Source organism: Pungitius pungitius, chromosome 2 (genome assembly GCF_949316345.1).
Source record: "Pungitius pungitius chromosome 2, fPunPun2.1, whole genome shotgun sequence".
NCBI classification, from domain to species: domain Eukaryota; kingdom Metazoa; phylum Chordata; class Actinopteri; order Perciformes; family Gasterosteidae; genus Pungitius; species Pungitius pungitius.
In genome coordinates this window covers 19,759,403-19,786,115 of record NC_084901.1, presented here as the reverse complement: position 1 = coordinate 19,786,115, position 26,713 = coordinate 19,759,403, and the positions used below count along the sequence as shown (strand labels likewise).

The window sequence follows — 26,713 nt, the reverse complement described above, 5'->3', positions numbered from 1 at the left end:
CCGGCCTCAGCCGGTCCCTTCTCGCTGTTACTGTGCATTCGCTGTCTCATCAATAGTTTATAATCTGGGTCACCGGCAGCAAAAGACGTGCCTCTCACTGTTGAGACCTACTCCAAATTGTGAGGTAAAACATAGTGAGCTCGTCTCTGCAAGGTCATCTAGGGGACAGCGAGGGATCGCTGACACTAATTGGCGAATGACGGATTGTAATGACAGACGTAGTTTGGACGACTTGCCTCTTTAACCTCAGTTTAACTTCTGGTTCGTAGAAATCCAAACGAGCAGTTCCACGGCGTACGCAGGGTCTCTGAGAGAGAAATTCTGCATTTCAACGGCTATAAAGTGTTAGAGAATAAATCATTCTCACTGAATATACATGAGGAGGAAAAAGCATGGAGATATTATAGAAGTATGCCTGAGGTAGTAACCTTTTGTTGCCACAACTGAGGAGGACGACATCATTTTATATATTCCCGCTACGCATTCCATCTGAGTTATAATGTTGTCAGGAGAAAAAAGGTGATGAGAGCTAAGATAAAAAAAAAACAGGGGGGGCGGGGGGTGGGGTGATAAAGGCACGAGGGGAGACGATGGAATAAAAGAAACAATGTAGGAATTCTCAAATGGATTAAAGGGGATGGAGGTATAGCGTTTTCTTGCCACACACAGGAAGTAAATGGGGGTTAAAAAACGAAATGCACACGGAGACCCCCCCCCTCCTCCCTTCGTCCCTCCGTCCCCCCCTCTCTTCCTCCCTTACCCCAGCTGCACTGATAAATGTCTCTTTGTATTCTGAACAGAAAACTGCAGGGGCTACAATGCACTTGTCAGAAGACAGCTGATTTCCCCCTTAAACAGAGCACAGTACATTCTTAATCTTTCCTTTCACACAGAGAGAGGAGATAAAACAAATAACTTGCACCGAGACGCAGAATGCCCAGAACCCCCCCTCCCCCCCTCCCCCCGCCCCCCCATTTAGATACTCCTGTGTGTGCAACATATGCGGGTGCAGCGTGTGCAGCTATGTGCTAGGCCTCTCCATACTTTTGCTCAATTTCACAGCACCCTTAATCCCTGCAGTATAGCCGTGGTTCCGCTATCAGGGCTCATAAATGGGAGTCAGTACTACAGGTAATGGAGCTGATTATTGCTATCTGGGCTACAGGCCAGCTGCCAGACTGTGCCCTGCCTAGAGGGAGCACAGGCCGCCGGGTGTCTGATATCCTGGGATTCCTGTAATACAAGCCCTGCCTTGGCAGTCGCTCTGTGACTCTTCTGCCCGCTTCCAGCCACACACCGGGGCTCCTTTGAGTCCTTCTAAGCGTATAGTATGTCCTCATCGGGGTGTTTACTCCACACGGTATCAGTCTATAATCATACCATTTCAGCTAGAGGTTTGTGGCAAGGAATGCTGTTTGTAAAAGGGACTCATGAGGGGAACAGGATGGAGTCTGGGTGTACTTGAACGTAACCAAATGACATGTACGGACAAGGCAGTGTCGGTTTAAGGATGCAATGTTAGATGCATCCAATTCCCTTTCCTTTCCTCAGTGAGACCGTAATGTCAATCACAAGTAAGTAACTTTCAGAACATTAAAGTTACCGGCTAGTGTTACGTTACCAAACTTTGATTGATTCAGGATCTATGAAGACAGAACGATGTGGCTTGACTTTGGTGTCACCATTCGGGACGGAAGAGGCGACCTCTGCACTTGCAGTGGGTGTGGGTGGGGAGGATGCGAAATGAAGAAAAGCATGGGGGAGGAGGCTTCGTTAACTTCTCGTGGTGTTAAAATGCATCACACAGAAGATAAGAATCCAAATGCAAAGTGTGTTGGGATGCGGGCTCCGATGAAAGCAGCCCGCATCAAAGCTGGAGGTACAAGATGGTTGTATAGATACAAACAGGGCTGCAGTCTTAACTGCTGGCCTCGGTTTGCAGTGGATAAGGTGATAAGGTGTAAGGTGACCCCCCAGCAACCTTACAGTGCGGTTTGGGACAATGGCCTCCACCTCTTTCCCTCAGACACAAACTAGAAGATCAATCTGAAGACAATGTTACAGCTCTGCTACTGGAATCTCTGTTTCACCCTCGTATTTCTCTCTTATGCCATATATTTATCTATGTCCCGTCCCCCCCGCCCCCCGCCTCTCTCTCTCTCCCCACTACTCCTTCTCTGATTAACCTTTAAAGACACACACACACACACAAACTTCATATACTGCTTGCACACCCTCTCAGACAAGATTTAAAATGTGGGAACTTTCTCCACCCCCCCCCCCCCCCCGCTTTAATACACACCGCTTCCATCAACTTCAGCATACTACCTGTTCTTAATCTCCCTCCCTCTGTCTAGGATCACCGTGATCCCCCTGTTTTCCCATCTGCTGTCAATCGGGGGGGCCCAGCTTGGCTAGGTGCTCAACAAACAAGTGTGATTCCCTCGGTTTCTGCGGAGATTATTAACACACCTAGCATGCCGCGGCGTCATGAATAAGCAATGGAGATCCGGAGCCCCCATTTTCTCCCCGTGTCTGCGTTTCCTCCGTCTCTCTCTGCCTCCTCACTTGTGAACTGAATGCCAGCATTGTCTAGAAAATGAGCTGTCAGTGCAGGGGCATGCAATGAGATACATCAGGCTCATTGTGAGGCCTGGAAAATAATGAACTATTCCCATTTCTCTCTGTGATATGTTCAATACGCTCTCCGTGACAAGTGCAGAGAGATAAGCAGTCCCCTCTTGGGCTGATTAAATACACTGGTTGTGTTCAGGAGAGCTTTGGCACAATGAGGGTTCAGGGGACGCCGCCGTGGTTTTAGAACATCGCGACATGTTTTCCTGTCCCGGGTTGAAGGAGAAGACCATGTGACCGCGCCTTTTGTCACCGCGTGCCGTTTGAGGAAGAGCGAGCCAGAGGCGTGTGCGCCTGCCTATAAAAAAACTTGAGTTGAAACATTTCAAGTTTGCTTAGGTGCTCGCTGGTGGATTTAACTAAAGGGATGGGTTAACCTCAGGTTAAAAGTGAACTTATCTGAGTAATGCGAAAAGGAAAAACTACCAGCCAGACAATTACTTTCATTTGGAACAGACATAAAAGCGGTGTAATTTGTCCAATTTGGTGCCTTTTGTGAGACTTTGGCTGGTGCCTCGGGGCATTTCAGTCCATTCCACCACGGATCAATGTGTTCAGAATCACAAATGAACTAAATAGCGTAATGTCTTTAAGATTAAGGTAATGCAAATCACGCTTAAAGGAAAAGAAAAAAATGTGTTGCAGGCTATTTCCCACAAGTCCCCAAACAGTCTTTCCAAACTTCCCATACGGTGGGTGTAATTGATAGCTATTTAGAAAATGAGCTAAAGTTGCCTTATTCTTCCTATTAGTCTTTACCACGTGTATCCTCCTCTTCTTTTCTGCTTTGACTTCTCTGGGCCCCACAAAACGAGAGATTGTACATCATAGGCCATGTAGTTATGATGTTGTGGGCTTTTATATGCAATATTTTGAAAATAGTACATATTAGAAATATCGAAAGCAATACATTTAGAAAGGGTTATGTTTCCTCTTTAGGGGGCGCCCCTGGCATTCACCTACAGCGCCAGTGCAGAACTGTTTGAGCACGTAGATGGATAACGGATAAATGATGGAGGTTTATTTTACCGGGGGCAAATTCAATATTGGTCTTCTCTTTTTAAAATGATAATATGTTTCCACTAAAACAGCCAGAGAACAGTTTCATTCGGCAATGAAAGCGCGATAAAAAAAAAAGATGAGCGCAGATGGACAGCGCTTGAAATGACATTGGATTCCCTTAAACAGTAATTCCTGCAGTCCGTACGTTTCAGAGGCGTACTCTGCATCTTGATCGTTCATTACGGACCTCGCCACACCTGCTAGCAAGCCGTCTCCAGTGTGCTTGAGCGTGCAGCGGGATGCACTCTTATCTTCCTTAGTGCCTGCATTGCACTGAGCTCTTTGTCACTGTCAGCCATTTTACCTCCGCCAAGGGTTACACATTAGATTAGGCAAATCCAAATCAAAATGGATGGTCCCCGGGTAGAGTTTGTATGTTAATCTCATCTTTCAATATCATAACTCAACACGTGTTGTTGTCAGCCCGAATAACAGTATGACTTTCGGTGCTTAATTCAATCAAATGTGGTTTCAGAATCACTCGAATCCTCCGGCGCATTCACAAAGTTATCTTGTGAGTGAGCGAGAGAGGGAAAAAAAAAAAAAGAAGAAGAAGAAAAAATCCCTCCTACCTGTCAGAGAGATTGTTTCCTCCTTGCCTCTTTTTATTTTCCCTCTCGCTAAAACTGCTTACTAGACTCTCAGCTGATCTCTCCATCTCTGTCTCCCTCTCACCTCCTCTCATGTTGTCAGCACAGCACAGCCCGGTTCCTGTTGCCTTCCGCATTCTGACACCTGTCAGCATTTTTGTTAGTAGATCAGAGAACTGCAAACTGGAAATGTTCTCGTGTTGAATTTAGGGCAAGTTTGCCAGCAGAAGCATGTGACGTGCCTTTGCTCTTTCTTTAATTCAACAGGGGAGAGGGAACTGCCTGACTGGCACAAAGTTGGGAGATGTGGGTTGGAGATGTTTGCAGTCAGTGGATGGAAACAGACGGAAAAGACAGAAAGACATATGGAGGGTGAGGCGAGAGAGAGACATGGAGGGAGGGAGGGGGGGGGGGGGGGGAGGGGATGAAATCAATTAGGAACAGTGAAACCCTGTGGATCCCGCTGATGGAAGAAGGGAATATGGAAAAGTCTGCGGCCCACGTAGGGGGCTTCCATTCCTGGGCTCCAGCTTCAGGCACATACCCAAAGGGATCCAACAGATAGATGAGAGATATTCTCCAGAGGTGGAGGCCGAGGGATGTGTCAGAAATAAAAAGAGGCCTGTTCCCTAATTGAGCGGTCTTGGATCCTTTTCAGTCTAATGAGCCAAGAGAATGGCCTTTTTTTTTTTTTTTTAAAGTACAGTTACATTGACCTGGAAATAATTCAAACGCCAAGACCATAACCCTCTAAACTGCTAAATCGGACAGCGTGAAGGGACATCAAGCCCTCCCTTTCCGTCCCGCGGAGACAACTCAAGCGATTTAACAATACATGGATCTTAATCCCTAAAAACCACGGCTCATCCATATCCGAGGGGAATTAAAGCGTGAGCTACCACAGTATCAAAAGAAGTCGGAGAAAAGAAGAAGAAAAAAAATAGATTTAGCTCTCTTTGTCACCGGGTCCCCTTCTGAGTGTTCCCTCGCTTCTCCCTTGACACTAATGGTTCAACAGAGCCAGAGCTAGCATGTCGAATATTTCAACCAAATCCCTGTAACTTCACAGACATGCCTGTGAAGATAAAGACAAATTCATTAAATATAGCTCTGTTCAGTTTATAGTTACGCCAATATCATCCATCACTATTCTATTGGCAGATATGATGGAGCCATTATATGTTAAAGATAGCCCCTCCTCTACAGATTCAAAGATATTTAATGCAATTTGTTCCACAGATACTTCCTAATCTAATAAACTGGGTAAGGATATTTCAGGTCAGGTTTTCAAAAAGAGCCCACACGCCTCTTTAGAGTCTTGGCAGCGATTCAACAGCAAGGCATTCGCTCAGATTTAAGTCTAAAATTTCTTCTCAAGCACTTCGACGAAAGTTACCTTGGCTGATACAGGAATAATGAATTGGTGTTGTTGTAACATCATCTGTGAATGGAGGGGGGGGGCATAACTGATGGAGAAAAGCCAAATATCAGACTCCTAAACTGCAGCCGGGAGGAAGAAAAAGGCCCAGTGTGATTCAACACAAGGCCTATTTAGCAGCTGGATCGAGTCATACAATTGGATTCCCACATGAAAGCACAAAACATGACGGGTATGCGGGGTCTTTGTGTGAAGGTAACGGCTTGTCTCCTGGGCAAACAACACCTTTGCATGGCACTGGGAACGGCAAACATTTGCACGGTAAAACCCCGAGAGCTTAACCCTTCCTCCAACCCCCCCCCCCCCCCCCCCCACCCTTCAAGCCTTCTTTTGTTCTCGGCACTTAACACAAGAAAAGAAAAAGAAAGAAAAGAACAATAAAAATACACGAAACACAAGTCTCTTCTGTCCTCGGCTGGTGTGTCCTGTTGTCCTTTGGCAATTTGCAGTCTCTCAACTTGTGTTCTGCTCTAGCCCTGCAGAAGAGGCGCACCGCTCAACGCGGTTGGGTCCCATAAGACGCCCAAGCAGCGGGATATTTAGCGAACACGCCTGTTTGTTGTCTGACAGTCGCCCCCTGCAAACAGCCAGTAGAAGCAGCAGATAGTGTCCGTTTTTTGTCAATTGAGACAGATGAGATCAAAGTGAAACCACACCGTCACATGGCTGCAACCGCAGCGGCCCTCGTGATGTGCAAACCTGCACTGTTCTATTTCTGCCGTGTCCTCAAGCGAGTACGCGCCGGAAGAAAAAGGAAGAAGGGAGACAGAGCTGCTGCCACTGGGAACCCGATGATGTGAAATCCTCATAGAACAGGAGACGCTGATTAAACTCTACGTCATGCTGAATCTGCACTTGTCTCTTGTCATCCCGCATCGCGCTCTTTAACCGCGTAATTGGGCCGTTGAGGTAGTAAATAGGGACGATTTCACTTGCTTACGGCATTACATTTCTGCAAGTGTGAGGATCTTTGGTCAAGTCGCCTAATAGTTACGAACAGCGGCTCGTTACTCTCTGGGATGTGACCACGGCTGCGGTAAACAAAGCGACGAGAAGCTTCCAGTGAAGCCATTTGGTCGAGTCCTGACAGAGGGGGAAATTGCTGGCCAAAAACAGCGAGTGCTTAGCTGTGCGCAAAAAAAATAAAAAAAATAACAACCTACCTAATTGTAATTCGAAACAGATAGTTTGTTATCATCTATTCGTTCTGGTCAAATGAACGGACAACACTGTGAAGCGGCCACTTGTGAATTCAGGAGGCACGGTTCTGTTTGGCTGGAAAAAACGATACAGTCAGTGGTGGTGTTAATGAAAAAAAGAACTGCCTCAGAGGGGAGTCCTCACTTGTAATATTTCTCATGTACATCATTTGTAATTGTGTCCAATAATGAGATCCCGCGGAACAGAAGGACTGTTGGAAAGCGTTTTTTTTTTGGTGTTGTGAAGTAATTTCAGCTGGCAACCGATAGTTCACTGTTCACATTGTCCATTACCGGCCGCCCCGCGCAGGTTCATTCCAAACGGTCCCCGCGTGTCCCTGACCTGATAAATGTCTATCTGCGTTACAACACAAAGGCGACTGGCCACGAAGGCAGATCCACTTGTGCGACTGCGCTCTCGGGCGCGTAATCTCATTATTCCCCAGACAAACATCATCCAAAGCCCAATGGCTCCAGCTGAAGCATCTGCTTAGTTAAACGTGCCAGGGACAAGGAAAAAGCCTTCCAGTGTTTTTAGTTCCTCTCTGTTTTAAGTCTTTTAGTTCTTCGACGTCTTTTAGTAAAAAAAAAAAGGGAACACGATCATGGGAAGAAGAACTCAATCCGGCACGTTCCCAAATCGCGGCACACACGGCGCAAATGTACAGCTGAGAGGCTGCGAGTGAGTTCTGTGGGAACTGTGTCATTTCAGAACGTCCGGCATTTCAACCGTCCTCGGAAGGAAATTGCTAATGTGAGTCTTTTTAAAATGTCTGCGACTCTTAACACGCACGGACCAACTCTGGCGCGTGGCGTGTAGCTCTGTGGTGCACGTGGTAAAATACGGGTTTGCTGCAGACGGCTTCCTCCGGGCTCTCCGCCTCTTACCGACCCACTCTCGTCTTCTGTCTGAATGGCAGCGGTTAAGAACGAAGACGACCCGCACGCTGACTTGTGCCAACAAAGTGGACGTCTTTTTTAAATGGGGAGTCAAAAATGAAACATCAACGTTAATTCCCCGCTAAATGATCCCACTGAATAATGGATGACGGCTCTCGGAGATGTGTAGATTTCCACCTTCTACCTTTGTGGGCCTAATTGCTGCCATTCAAGCCGCGTCTGAAGTTGGCAGACATGGCTACTATCAGTCAATAATGTTGCCTAAGCCCGTATCAAAGGCTAGCCTTAGCTGTCAGAGATCCCTTACATTAGCTGCTCCAGCAGGACATCAAAGACAGAAAAGGAAACTGTGATGTTATTCATACTTGCACATCTGAAGCTCGGAATGGGCATAATGCACCTTAAAAGATGCTCCTGTGGCATGAAAACACACTGCGGGCCGCACACACACACACACACACACACACACACGCACGCACGCACGCGCAAATACACACTTGGTCTTATCCCGAAAGTGAACGCACTCCGGGGAAAGCGGTCCCTTCTCGCATGCAGAGCACACAAAAGCTCGCTCAAAAGTAACACATTTGCTCACCTTGGTCCGGCAGCTGGCAAACATTGGGGGGGATGGTCATGTTCAGCGCGTCGTTGACAGCCGTGTCAACATAGTGTCCTCTCTGGACGTCATGTTCACTGTCGGTCTGGTCGCTCTCCTCGTGGCCGCTGTCCTTCAGACTGTTCCCCTCCAGGTCTTTGAATGTCGATGTGCTACATGGGGGCCAGAAGGGTGGAGAGGGATATGTTGATTAACTGTCACATCACCTTCTTTCACATGCTCTCCCTGGTCCGCGTGTCTCTGATGGTTTGTGACGAGCTGTCCGTCTTTCTCACCCTGTCCTTTTTTGTCCTTTCTATCTGCCCTTTTTACGTGGTCCGTTTCCATGAATTCCAAATAGCCGAATGGTGATTTTTATTGTTGTTGTTGTCTCGCTGAATAGCAAACTCTCGCAAAAAAAAACAAAGCCTCCAGCTTCAAGGCTTGCAGTGACCCATGAATAAGAAGAAAGTTTAAATCTGTTGAAAGACTTTTTGGACTGGGTGTACCATCTTGTCTTTAACTTCACCGATCGCACGCACGCAGGTACGGGGAGTTTTGAACGGGGACATTTGAGATGGATGCTCTGACTTCAAGGACAAAGCACCAAACAAACAGGAGGCACTCGCTCAGTAGAATCAAACAAATACTGCAGTAATCAGGCATTCCTGGAAGGAAGATGGATGGAGGAAACGCTGGAAGCATACAAACGGAGCATCTGTCTTGTTTGGGGCTCACAGTCAATAAAGACGATGGGGTGGTGGGGGCACAATCAACAGCTGCACAGTAACAGCATGATTTCCCTTCATTTGCTTTCCATCCCACTGGAACAAATCCCGCTTTACAAACAACACTAAATAGGGGTGAATATATGAACATGTGTTTCTCGGAGGAGAGAAAACATATACATGAAGAAGGGAGAACGGATGGTTAGGAAGGAGGGAAAGGAGTAAGGAGAGCAAGCAAATGTGTGCAAAAGGACGGAGGGTAGAGGGAGTAAAGGACAAGGAAGCTGCCTTCCTGGACCCAGAGCCTCACATTCCCCAGCCGGGGGGGGAGAGGGCTGCAGGTAATGCCTGCCCTTTGATGTTATCACTGTAATTGCACCTGTCCCAGACCGTAGGCTGGCTGGCTCCTGAGGGATTTCTTTGTAGTGCGCTGCAGAGGCCCACACTTGAATGTTCTTTGTTTACATTATTGTCGATAATCTTTTTTTTTTTGGAGGGGGAGGGAAGTCGCCATTATAGGGCTTCTAAAAGGGATAGCCTTAAACAAAAGAAAGACTGGAATGTTACATAGCTGCAGGTAGAAAGGAAGAATTGTGGTTTTATAAATGAGCCTCGGTCACAAAACCCCGGCTGCGGGGTGTTATTATAGGACCCCCCATCCCAACTTCCAAGCCTGCATTCCCGCAGCCTTATTGAATATTCTGGATCTCGTTGAAGAAAAGCACAATGAAAGCATTTACTCTGAACTTCTTCATCCGAGAAAAAAAAAACTTCATTCCGTTTTGAAAAGCCGAGGAAGAAATGCACTTGCAAAGTCTCCTGAATGTCATTTAATCATTGAGTGGTTGTTTTAAGCCTTAAACTGAAGCAGTTTAAGCCAGATGTTTTGCAAATGATGCAAATAACAGGAAGGTAATAAGGTTACCTGGTTGAGAACCATTCCTCGTTTATTCTGCTGCTGCGTGTAATCTAATGATTTTGCAGCTTGTTCCAACAAATTGCTACTAAACGCACTACGGAGTAATGATATTTATCCCCAAATCTTACCTTCTCTCTGCAATTACACTGAATGGAAAACATACCGGAGCGCATGCATACTGCTGCAACGGTAGCCGTGCACTCATTAGATAAAACAATTACAGATAACAACGGTAACGAGGTGCTGGTAAGAATTCCTAATCAACACATACCTTTTAATGAGGTGGGCTCTGCTGTTCACGTAACTGGAGTCAATGGAGTAATTCTCTGTCTGTAACAGAAAAAAGTAAAGGGTGGGGAGGGGAGGGGGGGCATGGGGGGTGGGGTGGGGTACAGAGAGAGGTACTTTTAATAATGGAAGCAACCAAAATAATGTTAATGCCAGTAATTGGCTTTCAGTTGAAATGTTATTTTCCACAAAGGCCCCGGTGAGCAGCCTGGACTTTGAAAAGGCTGAGTCCTATTCTCTTTCAAAGCACACACACACACACACAGACGCTGACTGGGAGTTGAGAGCTGAGGAGAGTGCCGCAGCGAGCGCAGCCTCTCGTCTCCTCTTCACCCTCCCTCCTCTCGATCCCTCCGCCGCCGGTCAGCCCACCGTCTTTAAAATGGAGTCATTAGGACGGACGGGGCGATCGTGCCGATACGGGGAGAAGAAAAGTTTCCCTTTCCTTTTCCTCTCTGAACTCTTCACTTTTAACATGTTTGAGAAGACATTAATGTGGAAATATTACATAAATTAATGCAAGGGAAGTAGATGAAATTAAGAGTGAGCCGAGGGAATCTTAACTCCGCAATTGCAGATGAAAAGGCTTTTAGAATATGCATGCGATAGATCTCTGACCCACATTAGAGAACACAGTTCAAAGGCACCCTACGTTCAATTTCTTTTTTTTCTCCAACATGTATTTAGCAAGGGGAATATTGAGCAAGAGCACATGGACAGAGGAGTTAGTGTTCACGGAGCAGGTAGCCCCTCCTGCGCCTGCCAAGCTTCTACTCACACTCGGTTAGATGTCAGGGGCCAAAGGGTATCAAAGCCTCTCAAAGGACTTCCCCAGTCCTGCGAAAAGCCAGGACACGACCCCTTTTCGACAAACTTTGATAAGATGCAGGTGTTTTCTGCAGAAAGAAAGCAGAGCCTTCACTTAAAATTCCACGGCGCAGATACTGTATCCTGATAGAAATGCTGAGAGTTGATGGCGGGAGCCTACAGAGCCGATATCAAAGCCCTGTTGGACAAAAAAAAAAAAAAAACTCCCGGATAATAAGGAAGGTTAATGCGGGCGCTGGGGCACAATTGCGAGTGAGCTACACTTTCGACACAAGCCTGCTCCTTGAAGTAGCAGCGGCCCGGCACAGCTGTCATACGTGGTGACCAAACAGATTTGGGTTTAAACTCGAGGTGCAACTGTGCGCGGACGCGCCGCATTAGATGATAATGGGCCTTTTTTTTTTTTTGCATCAGCGTGAAAGTGAATCCACAACCCTGAAGAGGGACAGGGAGGGGGGGTGGGGCGGGGGGGAGTGACGAAAAAAATGTCAAACATTAGTCTCCTTCTTCTTGGATGTCTTTTGAAAAAATGACATAAATAAATAAAAGTGACGCTGGCCGATCACAGCAGCCAATGTGCGGTGTTTAGCTCTAGCAAATAGCCCCCACATCCTGTTTGCAGTCTATGAGAAATGGAAGGGCTTGTTAATACAACCAAATACCTATCGGTGTTTGTTTAGATTCATGGAATCGATGGCATTTACTTAGTGCTTCGCAGATGACATACATGTTCTGCAGCATTATTACCTGGCTGATGCTGATGCTGATTGTTCTCACTTTAGTTGCTGTTAAACTTGAATTTACGTCGGAGACGAGCTGTCAGTGTTCTCAACGGTGCATGGGTCGACCTTCAACCATTAAGAGATAAGCTGTTGTTTGCCGTCTCACCTACTTTACCCCTAATTAATTTTTCCAGGAAGTGTGTACAATGGAAGGCAACAATGCAACGGCAGGCCTCTGATTGGGGCTCGCTAAGTTATGATGCAATGTGTTTGCGCTGAAGGTTAGCATCATTCTGTCTCTCTTTACCATTTACCCCTAATTAAACTCTAACTCATTAATACAGAAAGGATAATTCATAAAAAGGAATTTAATTAACATTTTATTATTAGCTCTTAATTTGGAGCACACCATGTTTGTTCTGTTGTACTACCCCTGACTCCTTTTGTTCCCCTTCAGCTTGACTCCATTAAATATCAAAGGTAACTGCAGTGGCAACACACTGCATCTCAGATTGGTTATTAATTAATAATTAACACATTCCAATTCATGAATCATGCCACACACACATTTTATCAAACAATAATATACTTTTTTCTTTAAAGATTTATAGGAATAAAACAATGCTGCATGAAAGATCCATAATGTTTTGTGTTCTTCTGTGCTCCACTTTGGTCCCAGTGAACATGAAATAAACTGCCTCATCTCCTTCAGTGGCCTCGCATTCAGTGAGAGACCAAAGTAAATGCGAGGCATGGGTAGCGAGGGAAAAACTTCATTTAAAAGACGAGATTGAACGTTTCTTGTGAATGTGACTCTGGCTGCAGCCTGTGATTGGTTCGGCTGCCAGGTTGTGTGTGTAAGCCCCGGCCAGCTCTCTACCTCTTCCAGTCCAGCAATGGATCTGTACTTTCCCTGAAGGGTTTTCACATGGACCTCTCTTAAGTGTGTAGCAGGTAAAACCAAAAGAGAGTGGTTTTTGCTTCCCTATGTCTCCTCTCTCTACGGCTCATGATCAACACAGCAGCTACTTGTTACCCAAAGGTGAGCATTTTCACACATTTCCCCTTTTTATCAAATTGAATAAAGAAACACTCAGCGTGTGAGAGCACAACCTTGGGCGTTGGTGCGTCACTCATGTGCCTGTTCCGAGGGAGGATCGGATGCATCGGCCCCGGCTTCCTGTAAAGAAATGTAATGTCTTCCCCCAGATTTCTGACCGACCTCAAATTGGAGGACATGTCAATATGTCTTGCTGGGAGGTCAAGTTTCAGGCAGGAGGATGAGGACTGCTTAACTACGGCGAGAGACGCCACAAATGGCTATTTAATCAGGTTGGACAATGTGTTGTTGTGATCCGAGCGGCCCCAGTTTGGCGGATAGAGCCACTCTATCCCCATAATTATTGTTCCGTTTCATCTAGAGGACTGGAGGGAGGACGGTAGTCCCCGCTGTCGCTGGGTGACTGATGGATAGTGTCGGGGTGAGTGGGGAGGGAAGTGGAAAGAGAGTGGAAGGAGAGAGAGAGAGAGAGAGAGAGAGAGAGGGTCAAGGGGGAGGAAATGGGTGAGAATTGACCTGTGGGCGGCTTGAGGCCCGGCTGCTGCAGCCCAGCGGCTTTTCCCCTTTTCACCCTTTGCTCATTTCTCTACCAGTAAAACCTGAGTCGGAGGGACTATGGACTCGCCTCTCCGCCGCAGAGAGGAAAAGCAATCTCCTCGCCTAGTTGCCGCCGTAAGATTTGATTTGCCTTCCTCCCAGTGTGACAATTGGTTCTGTAGGCTGGATGCAAGTGTATTCATTGTGTGGGGGAATGGGGAGCACCCGAGAGGAGAGGAGGGGTGGGGGAGCGAAGACACCAGTTGTTACACCAGTAAACACCCGACAAGTTCAGCAGATGTCACTCCACAGATAGGAGAGGGGGGGAAAAATGTCCTAGTGTATGTATTACTGAGGCTGATAGAGCACAGAATAACATTTAAACAGGGAGGCTACATGTCGTGATAGAATTTGGTTTCGTAAAAGATAAGCCATCTGTGCCGGGTTACAATAACTGACGTTAACTAAATTACAAGATTGGGGACATTTGGCATAAACTGTGTGCATCAAATGGAAGTAAAAAACTTAAAAACAGCAGGTATTTTACGTAGGACGGGCAGGTCGTGCGAGACTGGGTCTAAAATAAATCAGCATCTGAAGGCAGAAAAATTGATCGCAGAAGTGAATGTTTCATGTCTGTGATGAATGCAAGTCTTTAATGTCGCCAATTTAGCTGACAAAAAACATCAACCCACGCTCTTTGTGGAAACAAAATGCTCCTTCCGCCGCACTAAGATGCACAGTTTAGACATACAGAACAAGACGAGACAGAATCTATTAAATCAAATGCTGCCACTGCATTTGGTGTTTTAGCAGTGTGAGGACGGGCCTCCGTCTCCCCTCGGCCCCAAAAGGAAACGTTACACATAATGTGCCTTGTTATTGATATCCCGTAGTTAAAGGACAATGTCCAGAGAGGAAGAGATTCCAGGGCCGGTAGAATTGTTCAAAAATGTAAAATAACTCCACCGGATGAAGGATGGCCAGTGTCTGAAACTACCTGTTTACAGATGCATGTATTCACCTCATGTCATTTTGCCCGTGGGGATGTGGCGGAGCGTGCGCGTGCATGCATTTGTGTGGGTCTGCGGGTGACTTTCTCATCCTATGCGCCGCGACGACGAAAAGAAATGCTTCACTTTGAGCCTCTTGCGCATTCGCATCCTTACTCTCTCTCTCTCTCTTTCTGCTTCCCCCTGCGACAGCATGCCTCCAACGATCCCTCACCGACAGCGCTGAGCTGGTGCCCAGCCACCTCGCCCCTGGGTCTGCATCCCAGCAGCAGCAGCTCACATTGGCTCTGCACGACGCGCATGCCGAAGACACAGACCACCGAGGCACCTGCTCGCATCCTGTTTGTTTATGCGAGGCGCTCTCTGGGCCTGTGAGCTGGCCGTAAACCCTCCACCCCAGAAAGACCCATCATCGCCACCGTCTTCCCGATTATAGAATTTCCTATAGACCCTGTGCCATCTGCTAGATTATAGATTTCCCCTTTCCTTTATAGAGGGCAGGGGCCCCTGAGGGAGGATCAGCGGTAAAAAGGGTGAAAGACTGCCCGAGGCACAGCAATGGTTGTGGATGAGATTACATTTTCTATTTCTGCCTGCTAAAGGGGGCCCCAGCCGTGATGAATACAGAGATTTGTTACCATTTAATATCAACTGGCTACCCTGCAAACTAGAATTATACACAATCACTTGTGACAGAGGGGCACATGTGTGACAAATAACCTGCCACGTTCTCTGCGTCATTTCACTTCATCACCCATCAATTCACCCCAAACCCAGAAGCCCATTTGGGAATCAATCATGTGATGAAAGTGAGTGATTCTGTGGTGAAAAGGTTTTTTTGAAAAGCTCCCGGGCTCCGCAGTAGCTCGTACATTTCGGCAGTCTATGTGACTGGTCAAAAAAAACAACAACAACAACCGGTGAACCGAGGGCTATTATTGGGATCAATTGTGTTCTCGAACACATGTGTTAAGTGTCGAGTATTGTTCAAGCAAACTAAAGTGCGGCTTCTCTGAAACACAATGAAACACATTCGTAAACACGGCGCCGCTTCCTGCCCGCACTTCCTTCTCCATTTTTTCTTGCCTTTCCGTGTGAAATTGAACAAACGTTTACTCGTCCTGACCAAAACAATCACCCCCTGCTCTCATAAAGCAAGGAAGAAGGGCCAGAGCAATAAAGCTATTGCTTGTCCCACCTGTGGCCTCGCCCCCCCCCCACAGAGGAAGCCGCTGGAAGAAGACAATGCGTCAGTCTTTTATTCTGCAACCGAGACAACAGACACGACCAGTCTCCATGTCACTCAGGCCTGGAGGCTCCACACAAGTCCAGTTAGTGGAGATGTGATCAATTATACATACATTGATAGAAACAACATTCATTATTCATGAGCTTCTCAACGTCAAAACTACCCCCCCCCCCCCCCTCACTCCTTTCAGCATGATGAAAAGATTTTAAATAATAGCCCACCCCCCCCCTCTGCAGACGTCTGCATTCCAGCGGAGTCGGCTGACGCTAAAGAGGCTTAAACTCAGAGCTGTTGTCTTACCAGAGAATCGCTGCTCAGGAACCGACACGTTTTCAAACTGGATCCGGGGTCGGGCCTTTTTGTTTCGTCTTAAGAAGCGAGGGGAGGGTGCTTTTAAGCCTTTCAGTAGGGAGATGTGGTGTCCACTTTCAGAGAATGGGCGTCGCCAGGCACACGAGCTTTGGGTTTTTAACACCTGTTCGCCGTTCAGGTCCGCGTGTTTTTTTTTTCCATCTCCAAGTGAAAAGGACGGGAGTATCTCTATGAGATTACGACTCGCGGGTTTTTGCATAGTAAAAAGGGAGGAGGGAGGAAAAAGACTTGACTATCTCGCCTGTTTCCTCAAAGAAATCGGCTTACTTTTTATTAAAGCCTGCGGAGCCAAATCAAACTCAAATACCAGGCACTTCCCCTTTAGGCGAGTCTTGAGGGATTTTCTTTCATTTGGATGTCAGACCGAAAAGTTTTTGCACTCGCTCTCATCCCCAAATCCATTAATTTTTGTATGGCGCCACATGAGAGAGGTAGCAGCTTCTTTTTTTCCACAGACTACATAAATGTCGAGTTTAACATCTAATCCAGGTAGATTAAATTGTTTCCAGGCACCACTGGGAATAAGCACTACAAACATGTGTTTTAATATCTAGAAGAGAATTGCTAGATAGCAGCTTCTGTTTCTCAGTGGTGCCCTATATTAGGGGGGAGAGGGGGGGGGGGGGCGCTAATTTAGTGCACAAGGAATCCCCAGAGGTTTCTCCCATCTCCGCAGAGACACTGCACATTACGTAACCCCCCCCCCCCCACCCCCCTCCACCCCGCCGCCTCCCAAATGCTGCCATGACAGTGACTGAAAAAACTTTGAGTCGCTTTTGAAATCAGTAAACTTTAGAATTGATTTTTTGACTAACTCACCACGGTCGGTGCGTTTTCTCTTTGCAGCTTAAAGGTGGCTGCCGGTCTGCCAGTCAGCACATCGGTGCCGCTGTGGGTCTCTCCGTCTCCCTCCCTTTTCTTTTGCTCACTGTGACAAGGCATCTTTCCAGACATTTTAGTTGGATGGAGATTTGCAGCAGCTCATTACAGACTGGGAGGCTCCGTGAGCGGATGCAGTCACTCGGAGATGGATTGAGTGGGTCTGTTTATTGACATGCCTTAATCTGACACTGGGTAAAGGGAGTGAGTCACAGTCTCCAGACACGCTACACACATCACAGCCACTCCAGCAAATAGGGAGGCAGCACCCAGGATGCAAGTGGAACTTCATCAGCGCTCATTAATCCAACTACCCCAGGCCACTCGCTCAAACAAAAGCCTGTTTACACTGCGCGTCGGCTGGATGGAGGGGCCACGGAGCTTTAGAAAAGGGCATGTGTGCAGGTGATCAGATCCGCAGCGCGCGCACACACACACACACACACACATACAAGCATGTTTTGCAGCTCATCAAAAAGCAACCCGCCCTCCTAACCCACAACCCCCTAAACACAATATCGGTTTACACCAGCTGCTGAAACTCGGTCGGCGCACTTTGTCTCGCAAATCAGAGCTGGTGCACAAATCAGGGGTGGACGATTGGGCCCCGTGCCAAGCTACGTATCACAGGAAAGGGGCTTTTTAATGAACAGATGGGCACACGAGATCTTTTAGCCGGCGTCATAAAGGGCTACTCCTATCAGTGATCCGGCTACGGAAGCCTAGTTAGCTTTTTGATCCCGTTAGCCGGTGTGTTTCAGTGTGCACCACAGCTGGTGCTAACATTGGGAACGGTCTTTCTAGGCAGCTGTCAGCAGCCACCGGATTGACAGCAGAGTATTAGGTGCTCGCACATCACCACTTAAATCCGGCTTGTTAACGGGACGGTGACAGGCTGCCATCGGGGCACGGAGAGAACACAACAACGTCCAGCACTAAGTGGGCCGACGCTACGGTGTGTTTTCCCATTACACCGCCGTTCAGTAACGGGAAAACCCTCTTTATTTTACGTTTCCAAATAAAACATAACGCCTAATCTTTCTCTAAGAACTGCTTACTCCCAGAATCCCCGGCAAAAACAAGCAACAGGGAATTAAACACAGTCGCAAACGGAATAACGCGACACACACATCCACAGAAAACAAACGCACGCGGGACCGTGTCAGCGGGGGCAGAGAGAGTCGGAGCGGCGCCTGCTGTTGCCTCCGTCAGGGAGCGGCGGCCCGAGCAGCTTGAGAGCAGGGCCAGTCGGGAGGGGGCCAGATGCAGCGGGCTTGACCCACTCATTTGTGATGGGGGGAGTGGGGGGGGGGGGGGGTTGTTTCAGCTGCCGAAACACACAGGGATTAGCAGCACTGACTTGATTTAATTTAATTTGTATTAGGGCCGTCTTTGGGGGCAAACCTCGTTTTTCACTGCGGGGGGATGTAAAGGGTCGGGGAAAACAGCAACAGACGGCGGTGCTCTGACTCCTTCCCCCCCGGCAGCGGATTCACGGGGGAAGGCGAGGCACTGCATTCCCAGACCCCAGGCGCACGCACAAAAACACACACACACACACACACGCGCACGCACGCACACGCATCTGCACACACCCTAATTATGTCTTCATTGTGAAGTCAAATCTATCCGACTGAAAAGCATTTTCAGCCTTGCATCCACCTTTCCGCAGCTTGATTTCTGGAAATGAAGACCTTGAATCCTTTTGTTCTGCCGCCATAAACAACATGTAGTAATGTTCGTGGCCCATCAAAGCTCCGCTTGGCGCGCTTGTGTGTCTCTTGTTTGTGAGTGTTGCAAACACACACACACACACACACACACACGCTAAGCTGTTATCTACCAAGAACATATCTTAGGGGTGGATGTTTGTCCGTGCTGATGCAGATTGGAGTTTTCTTTGTCTCGGTGCTGTGGTACATTATATTATTTGTCTCTTGTTGATTTCTCCCAGGCTGATACAGTTTGTTATCCTATAGCGGAGAAATCCTTTTAGTTACCACGAGGCATCTAATGTGCTTTTACTTGTAATCTAATGAACGAAAGGGAGAGGACAAATTCAGCACACAATCGAATAATTGAACTCCCCGTTGTATTGTGTGGAAACATGACTTACGCTGTGGAGCAGAAGGAAATAACTGCAGTGAGTGAGCGAGTACCCAGAATGCCTGCTCACAATTTTACAATAGCTCTGTGGGAAAAAAAATGGCAACATTCAGCCATTAAGTGTGCTGTAGCCAAAGCCTGCGGTCATATGAAAGCTCCCTTTCTGTCTTGTGTGCAGGTGACACGGTCTGAGAGAATGCTAATGTACCATGCACTGGGAAAAGTAGTTTTATTACGAAAACATCCAACAAATGAAGAAAAAAACGTGTGGGCTGCAAAAGCACAGCTTCGTCTCTGCTAGACAGGCGGGACTGTCCTGCTGGAGCCGGTTCACCATCAAGCGCTCGCTAGCTTCTTCTTTTCTATTTTTTTTTCCTCCCCCAGCCTCGATCAAAAAATGTTACTGGGTAAAATGTCAGAGAAAAAAAAAAGGCTAGAGAAGTAATCTCCTTCTCCTTTTTGATCGCAAGTGGAATAATTGGAACCCTCTTAGGCTCATTACACAGTTTGCCCGGCAGCCAAAAGACGGATCCAACTGCCCCTCTTCATTCATGTTGGCGCTTTGAAAAATACTGCTTTCTCTAGTAACAACTCTTTTTGAGATGCAATGACGAGAGGTCTTGGTACCTACACTAACGGGTAATCCCACTATGCCTTTGAAAACACATCTTTCAACTGCCACAGTCAGACATCAATTCAGAAGGAAAAAGTAACAATCTGGCTCTGTAATAATGTCATTATTCATATTGCACTTCACTCCGTCAGCCTCTCTCTCTTTTTTGTCAAATCACATAAGGTATATGTCTAACGAGTTAATTAGGACCCCTATTACTAATAACCTCATCTTCATTGTTACTACAACTATGCTTGTAATTATTGGGACTCTAATTACTATTAACGTATTAGCCAAATTAACCTTATTCTGGGTTTAGATCACCTTCACTGACGATGGCTAAGACATGCCAATAAGAATGGCACCGACGTCCCTTCAGATAAATCCAGCATAATTAGCTATGTGCCTTACAGGGCCGGTGTGATGGTAATAATTAGAGCTACTGTAGCAAAGGTCAGGCAAAACAATTTAGAGAGGATGCTGGCTGCATGGGTAATAGGGTGAGAGGAGGAGGGGTGGCGGGGGCCTCGGATCAACGTGATCAGATGACTTACTCCTTTTCCATATTTCGGCAAGAGACGGTTGGTACTTTGCCTCTGCGCTCGGTTCATTTTTTTTTTTTTAAACAATGCTCTCAAAATGATAGAAATCGAAATCCCATTTTAATGGCAAGTAGACTCCCGGTTAACAGAGTTAAAATTGATCCATGATTAGATTCGTGGAGAGTGCTACAGGGTGTATCTGTGAACTGGTATCAGATGAGATCGATTGGCTGCCTTTGAGGTGCGATCGCCGCCCCGTCACCTTGCCGTTGCGTCAGTTCATTAGCATGACTTTAATGTGTTCACGCGTTCTCCTCAGTTATTTTTATTAGTGGAGAAAAACACAGAGAGACACAGAGATGTGCGGCTTCGCCCAGGTGCACAGTTTAATGAGCTGAGGCAAAATGTTGACACCGAGGTAAACAAGTACTCACACTAAGGTACTTCTATTTCTATGCCCCCCCCCCACTCCCTATGCGGTTTCGGCTGTCTCTGCAGCTCCCGAGAGGAGAGCTCAGGGTTCACAGCCCGGATCCGCCAGGAATTCACTCGGCTCCCTCACCCCGCCGCCATCACACCCCAATGACACAGACACTCAAATATAGCATCTCAAAACAACACATATGACTACGTGTACTAGATTGGTCTCTATTCCCCTGTTGCAACACCACTCCTCCTCCACCCCCCCCCCCCCCTCGGCCCATACCGCACACCCCACCTCCCCCACTCCCAACAACACTTCATTAGCAATGAGTAATACAAACAGTTTAAACTGCTGGTAGAAGCCTTTTCTATACATAGCTCCTGTCTTTGTCGATATCACCTGAACAAATGCTCAACAAATCAGCAATTTGCGTGTTCTAGCTTCTAAACGAAGTAATTGTTTCGGATGTTTGCATATGTTTTCCTGGCCTCTAGGTAGCTTTAATGTTGGACTGTTCCCCTTTGTTGCGGAGACACAGAGGAGCAAATTGATCCCACTCCTGTCTGAGAGATGAGACAGTTTGCTCAGCTTTGCATGAAAACCTGAAACAGCTCGACTAAAATCCAACTATCGGCACCTCGAAATGGTCATTAATGAAAGTAGGGTCGCATTTCTATTCAACTCCATTTGCTTTTTTATCGTTTTGTGTAACTAAAGTTGTAGATAGTACCTCGTACCTTCTTTGGAATCACCTCCCCCAAGGTCCAAAGCGAAATAAGCGGGTAGAAGACACAAAAGCTCCACAAAAGAAAAATTTGCAGTTTACTGGTTTTCGTTTCTAAAAATGGATAAAAATAGACATAATATTAAAATGAGGCTAATTGCAATTTTCTGTTGTTGTAACTTTAATCAGTTGATCTTCGTCAGGGGATTCGTGTGGTCTCAAATCCATACTTTTCCTCTGCAACAAAGTCAGGGGCCATTTTGTGTTCATAAATGTCCGTGTGAAATTGATTAAAGGCAACAAGCGCAAAGTGCTGCAGGACATCGGATTTACCCGCTTCATTCAGTTAGACTCAACTTACTGATTAAAATCACCAGGGTGGTTGCTGGAGGCATGTGCTCAGATCCATATGCCTCGGAGGCTGTGGGGGTTTAAAAACCATAAATTGTGATTATCATTGATCTCAGCCATCCAATGCCTAATCTCTGACTCATATCAGCACCGACCACTGTGGGTGACAATGAACCATCCTCCCCCACATCTGAGGTCCCAAACAAGTGTTGAGGGAAGCAGTGATAAGCAGGTCCTTATCCTTTTAAAGACACTCCCGTAATCCAACAGCGAGGGAGGGAGGGGGCTTCAGCTTTAAGGGATTTAGTCTGGATTATAGCTAGTACTCCAAATTAAACCAAAAGTCAGCTTTCTGAAGTTGCTCATGCAAGCCGGCGACTGGCTTGTTACCAGCATTACTATCAAGGCAAATGATGGAGGTCTATAATTAGAAAACGCTCTCATTCAGCCACCAGACGAACATGCGTAGGTAATTCAGAAGCAAATGTTGACGAGTCCTTACATCAACCGAATGTTCTGCTCTCTCTCTCTCTCTCTCTCTCTCTTTCTCCCCTTTTGCTTCCCAGCTGACCTCCTGTCACTGCACTCAAAATGTCCTCCGTGCCGTGTACCTGATTCTCGTTGCCAACCAGCTTATCCTCAGACAAGCTTCTCAGCCAGGGCAAGGCTGCGCTGTCCCCATTGATGCTGCTTCCCATTGCAAAACATGGCCAAATCTGGGGCTTAGAGGCTAAAATAATCATTACTGGGTAGCAAACAAATGAAAAGTCAGAACACCAACTCCCAGTGGCCGTCCTTCCCCACCACCCTTGGTATTTTGTCTGCTGGCCTATTGCACACAAACAAAAAGGGAGCAGCCACTCATTAACATTTACAACAAAGGAAATTGTGGCCCAAAACTAAAAAATGAGTGAAAAACGAGTGAAAAAAGACAAAATTGCATTCCTGTTTGTTTAGTAAAACGTACGTTTATGCAACAGCGTCAAAGTGGTTCACCATTTTTTGGGGAATACTTTTCACTCTCTTGCCGAGAGTCAGAAAAATTACACAACTCATGTATGCAAGTTAAACATGAAGCTTGAGCTAGGAGACAGTTAGCTTAGCTTAGCATAAACACTGAAAACAGCTAGCTGTTTTTCTGCTGAAGCTCACAACTGTATTTAGCACACTAAGTCTGTTTAATTCATTCAAATGTCTATGGCTTTCCAGAAATCTTAAAACATTCCTAACTGCTTCCTGCCGATTACAGTGTTTGTGTGAAGCTACGCTACACACTTGTCTCACCTTCTAATCCAACCGTCATCAAGAAAAAGTAATAGCTTAATTCCCCTAATGGCAGATTACCTTTCATTCATATTGATATTCCCTTTTCGGTTCACAGAAAAGGTTCCAGCAGATGGTTTTAAGAAGTTTTCATGATCCCCAGTGAGAATAAATGTGCCGACACAATAACAGGCCTCGTAGCCTGCTTTGATGTAACCATACCTGAACTAGATTATGCCGCTAAAACTCATCTGCAGTGACCCTCCTACCGTGCTTCAAGACAACCTCTCTTATCAATAAAGCACAAAGATTATATGCGATCTTCTCTTTAACAGGTATACAGATGCTGCCCTCCTTTTTCTCTTCCTCCCCATGGCAGTGAACTGGGAACGGCTTCAAACAGAGAACAGGTACAGGAGAGTCATTTTGAAAATCCGCTGTTACTGGGGCAAGAAATGCTCTCCGAGCCGTCAGACACTGCAGGCCAAGAGCTTTTCATTCATTTACTTGGCTGTCTATGCTGTGGTACGTCAAAAGGTGGACGTGAGGGGAAAGTCAAAACCGAGGTCCCATTGTTCTCCGAAGCCAGACACCGAATGAAGACCAAATATTGTTTCCTGATGTCATGAGAGCGCCCAAAGAGGCGGATGAAGTTGTTATCATGGCCGTCTACCATGCACCGTTGCAATCAGAGTGGATTTCTAATCTATTCCCTGGAAGAAATTCTTGGTACCGGGTAGCACAGGAGCAAAGACACGTTTTCCCTCCTTCCTAGGAACTAGTGATGTGCGTAAATAATAGGCCGGGGCCATTTTCTGAAAAGCCGTAATCCCAAGAAAACAAACCCAAGCAAAACTGCCCCCCCTGGATTGCTTTGAGGAAAAGTAGATAATCAAAATGCAAAACAGTCTTTGATAGAAAAATAAGCAGACTTCTAGCAACAAATCCCCTACACCTAACATCAGCAAATTCTCCGGCTGAACTTTTATTTGTATTCTGTGTTTGGGTTTTTAATGTAATCACACTGCACACGGCGCTCCATCAACGAGCTATTCTGATTCATGTCAGCCTGAATCAGACTGACTGCACAGAGCCGCAGAGACATCATGAATGAGAAAAGGAGCCACACACAGAACACATTAGGGGTCCCACCGTCCCCTCAGACAGGGGGACAATGGGCGGGGGAGCGTAGATAAAGGAGGGGGGGAGGGGGGGGGGGGGGGGGGATAACAGGGGTGAAGGAATGGTTGACGCTGATCGGCCAGAGAAAGGGAGCGCAATGGCAGAAAAGAAAAGAAGAGGCCCGAGACACTGGCCGCATTGGGCGTAGCGGGGAGCGCAGAGGGCCGGGAGAGGCCTGCACTCGGTCATAGCCCATTAGGCCGGCCGGGTGAGAATGCTAAGGCTCATTACATGCTCTGCCTCTGTTCTGTGGATGAACAATGCACAATTACGCTACCCCGCTGCTCCTCTAGCCATGCTGCTGCGTGGCTCCGAGGCGGCCGGTATTACCGCTATAGCGCTATCGCCTGCCAAAAGCCCCCTGTGCTCATCAAACATCCCATACATGCGCTCCCTAATGCGCATTCACGTTTACGTCCAACCCAAGTCCTGTATGAAATTACTGAAATGAAAGGAGGGGAGAAACAGGAGAGTCAGCTCAACCACCGGAGGAAACACAACAAAGGTTTATTGCAGCGTTTGTGTGTGTAATACAATGATGTTTGCTCCCTTTTGTCTGCACTACAGTCTTCAAATTCTTTAAAAAGACAGACATTTGACAAAGGGCCAAGTCTTCTGTGTCCTGCTGAATTCAGTTTTCACCGTGAAGCCAAGTGCTAACGTACAGATCCAAAAATAAAGAGCGTACAGGTTGAGCAGGTTGCTCAAAAAGTAGTATCTGTAATGCAGTGAATAAGTAAGCTTAGGATTCATCCATTTAACATTAAATTGGTCCACTAAAAGTCTTCCTCCTTTCCATTCTGCAATTACGCATGCACAAGTTGACATTTAATGTGATGGGGGGGGGGGGGGGAAATGACATCCTCCTGTTCCTTCTTTGTTTTAGGCACAAAAAAAAGCGGACAGTTGAAAAGGTCATTCTTCCCTGGTGTCAGAGCTGGCTCCTTGGAAAAGTTTCCTTTCACAGCTAATATTGCTACGTTCCACGAGGCCCAACCCCCCACGTTTATAGAGCCTTGCATTATCCCTCAGGAGAAAGGCCTGGGAACTGTGCTGACAATGTGGGGCAAAAAGTCTGGTGACCTCCGCTTACGCTAAGGCCCTACATAGACAGAAACACGTCGGAAATCCATGATTGTTAATTAAGAACTTTTCTCTTCTCTAAACTTTTTGGATGAAATTAGATTTTGGCCCACTCAAATCCTAATGGTCATTGCTAGAGAAATGTTATTACTTTTCCCTTGCTTAATTTACTTGGGGAAAAACATTCCGGATGTTGTTCCACGACAGATCAGGGAAGAAGAAATAAAGCGGATTGTAAGCCCCTTGTTTTTCTTATCTGCGTTTCTTACACGGCATGCCGATACACATTGTACAAATGATTATGTTTTAACATTTCTGAGCCAGGGGGCCGAGCACACTCGCCTTGACGTACACTGGATACGACAGAGCAAATGCTATTGCCAGTCTTAGGATTTTTGTTTTTAAACCTGACCTTTTCCATCCCATATTAATGCAACTACAGGCTGTATACGCTTCAAAATGTCTTATTAAATCCATTTTCTTGACGGTCAACCTCTACTTGTTAACTTCCTGCGTTTTGGGACCTGGATTTCAGTGAAAGAAAACCGAATGCTGCATTTTTTCATTAAGTTTAATTTGAGAAAAAAAAAAAAAACAACGCTGCGGGGAACTCATTTAAATGAGGTAATTACATCCACGCAGCAATCCTTGCACGGCTCAACAAGGTGCGTAATGATGTCTCCTTCCCCAGCGATAAACATCATCACTGTGTCCATTTCCTTCACTCCATTTAGCCCTTTCTCATTTACGCGTGGACCCATCAACCTATAATCCCAATGCCATTATCCCTCTTTTTGCTTTTAGATACCTCTCTAGTACAAATCTTTTAACATAAATTGTTAGGTAACTAATGCCATTGTGGGCCTGTCTTTATTTCCTCAAAAAATCCCCCCTTCCTTTGATGTTTAATAGGTTTACAAGGACGGCAATGCTTTCCACATGACAGAGCTTTTAAAGACATTTCAAATATATTTTATTTTCAAGTGCTGTCGTCTTGGAGCAAGTCAAGTCGTCTAAAAAATGGATGAATAATCTAGTTGATGAGTACCATGTGACTTTACTTTGTTTTGATGTAACTGTGTGCGTGAGTATCTGTTATAAAATAGTCCAAAAACATCATTGAGGGTTTTATCCTGTATGGTGGAGACATGAAGGGAATAGAATTGGGGTAAAAGGTATGCTGAAAGCACCATCCTGTTTTAATACCACCTTCTCCATTAGCAGGTACAGTCAAATAATATAAGCATTTTTCAAGGGGAAAAAACCATGTGCTCCAATAACAGAAAATGTGACATTATTACTTTCTGTAGAGGTTGATATGGTTCGTGCAATAAAGAAATCGCCTCCTCCAAGAAAAAGACGATGTTTCAGGCAGAAGCAATACAGGTTGACAAAAATCATTGCCATTCTAT

The 26,713-nt window shown here is 46.4% G+C and overlaps 1 protein-coding gene across 7 annotated transcripts in view; it reads right to left on the bottom strand.

The window, feature by feature from the left end:
* The window catches only part of pcdh19 (protocadherin 19), a 49,805-nt gene that overhangs the window by 11,347 nt on the left and 11,745 nt on the right, over positions 1–26,713 (bottom strand). For 4 of the 7 annotated variants that reach the window (XM_037460385.2, XM_037460386.2, XM_037460380.2 and 1 more), the window contains exons 3-4: positions 10,337–10,395; positions 8,419–8,591 (exon numbers count right to left, since the gene is read on the bottom strand). In XM_037460385.2, the coding sequence (XP_037316282.2) occupies positions 8,419–8,591; positions 10,337–10,395 (232 nt within the window). Of the gene's footprint in view, positions 1–8,418; positions 8,605–10,336; positions 10,396–26,713 lie in introns of all 7 variants that reach the window. The other 3 variants (XM_062560587.1, XM_062560585.1, XM_062560586.1) reach the window with 1 other exon arrangement.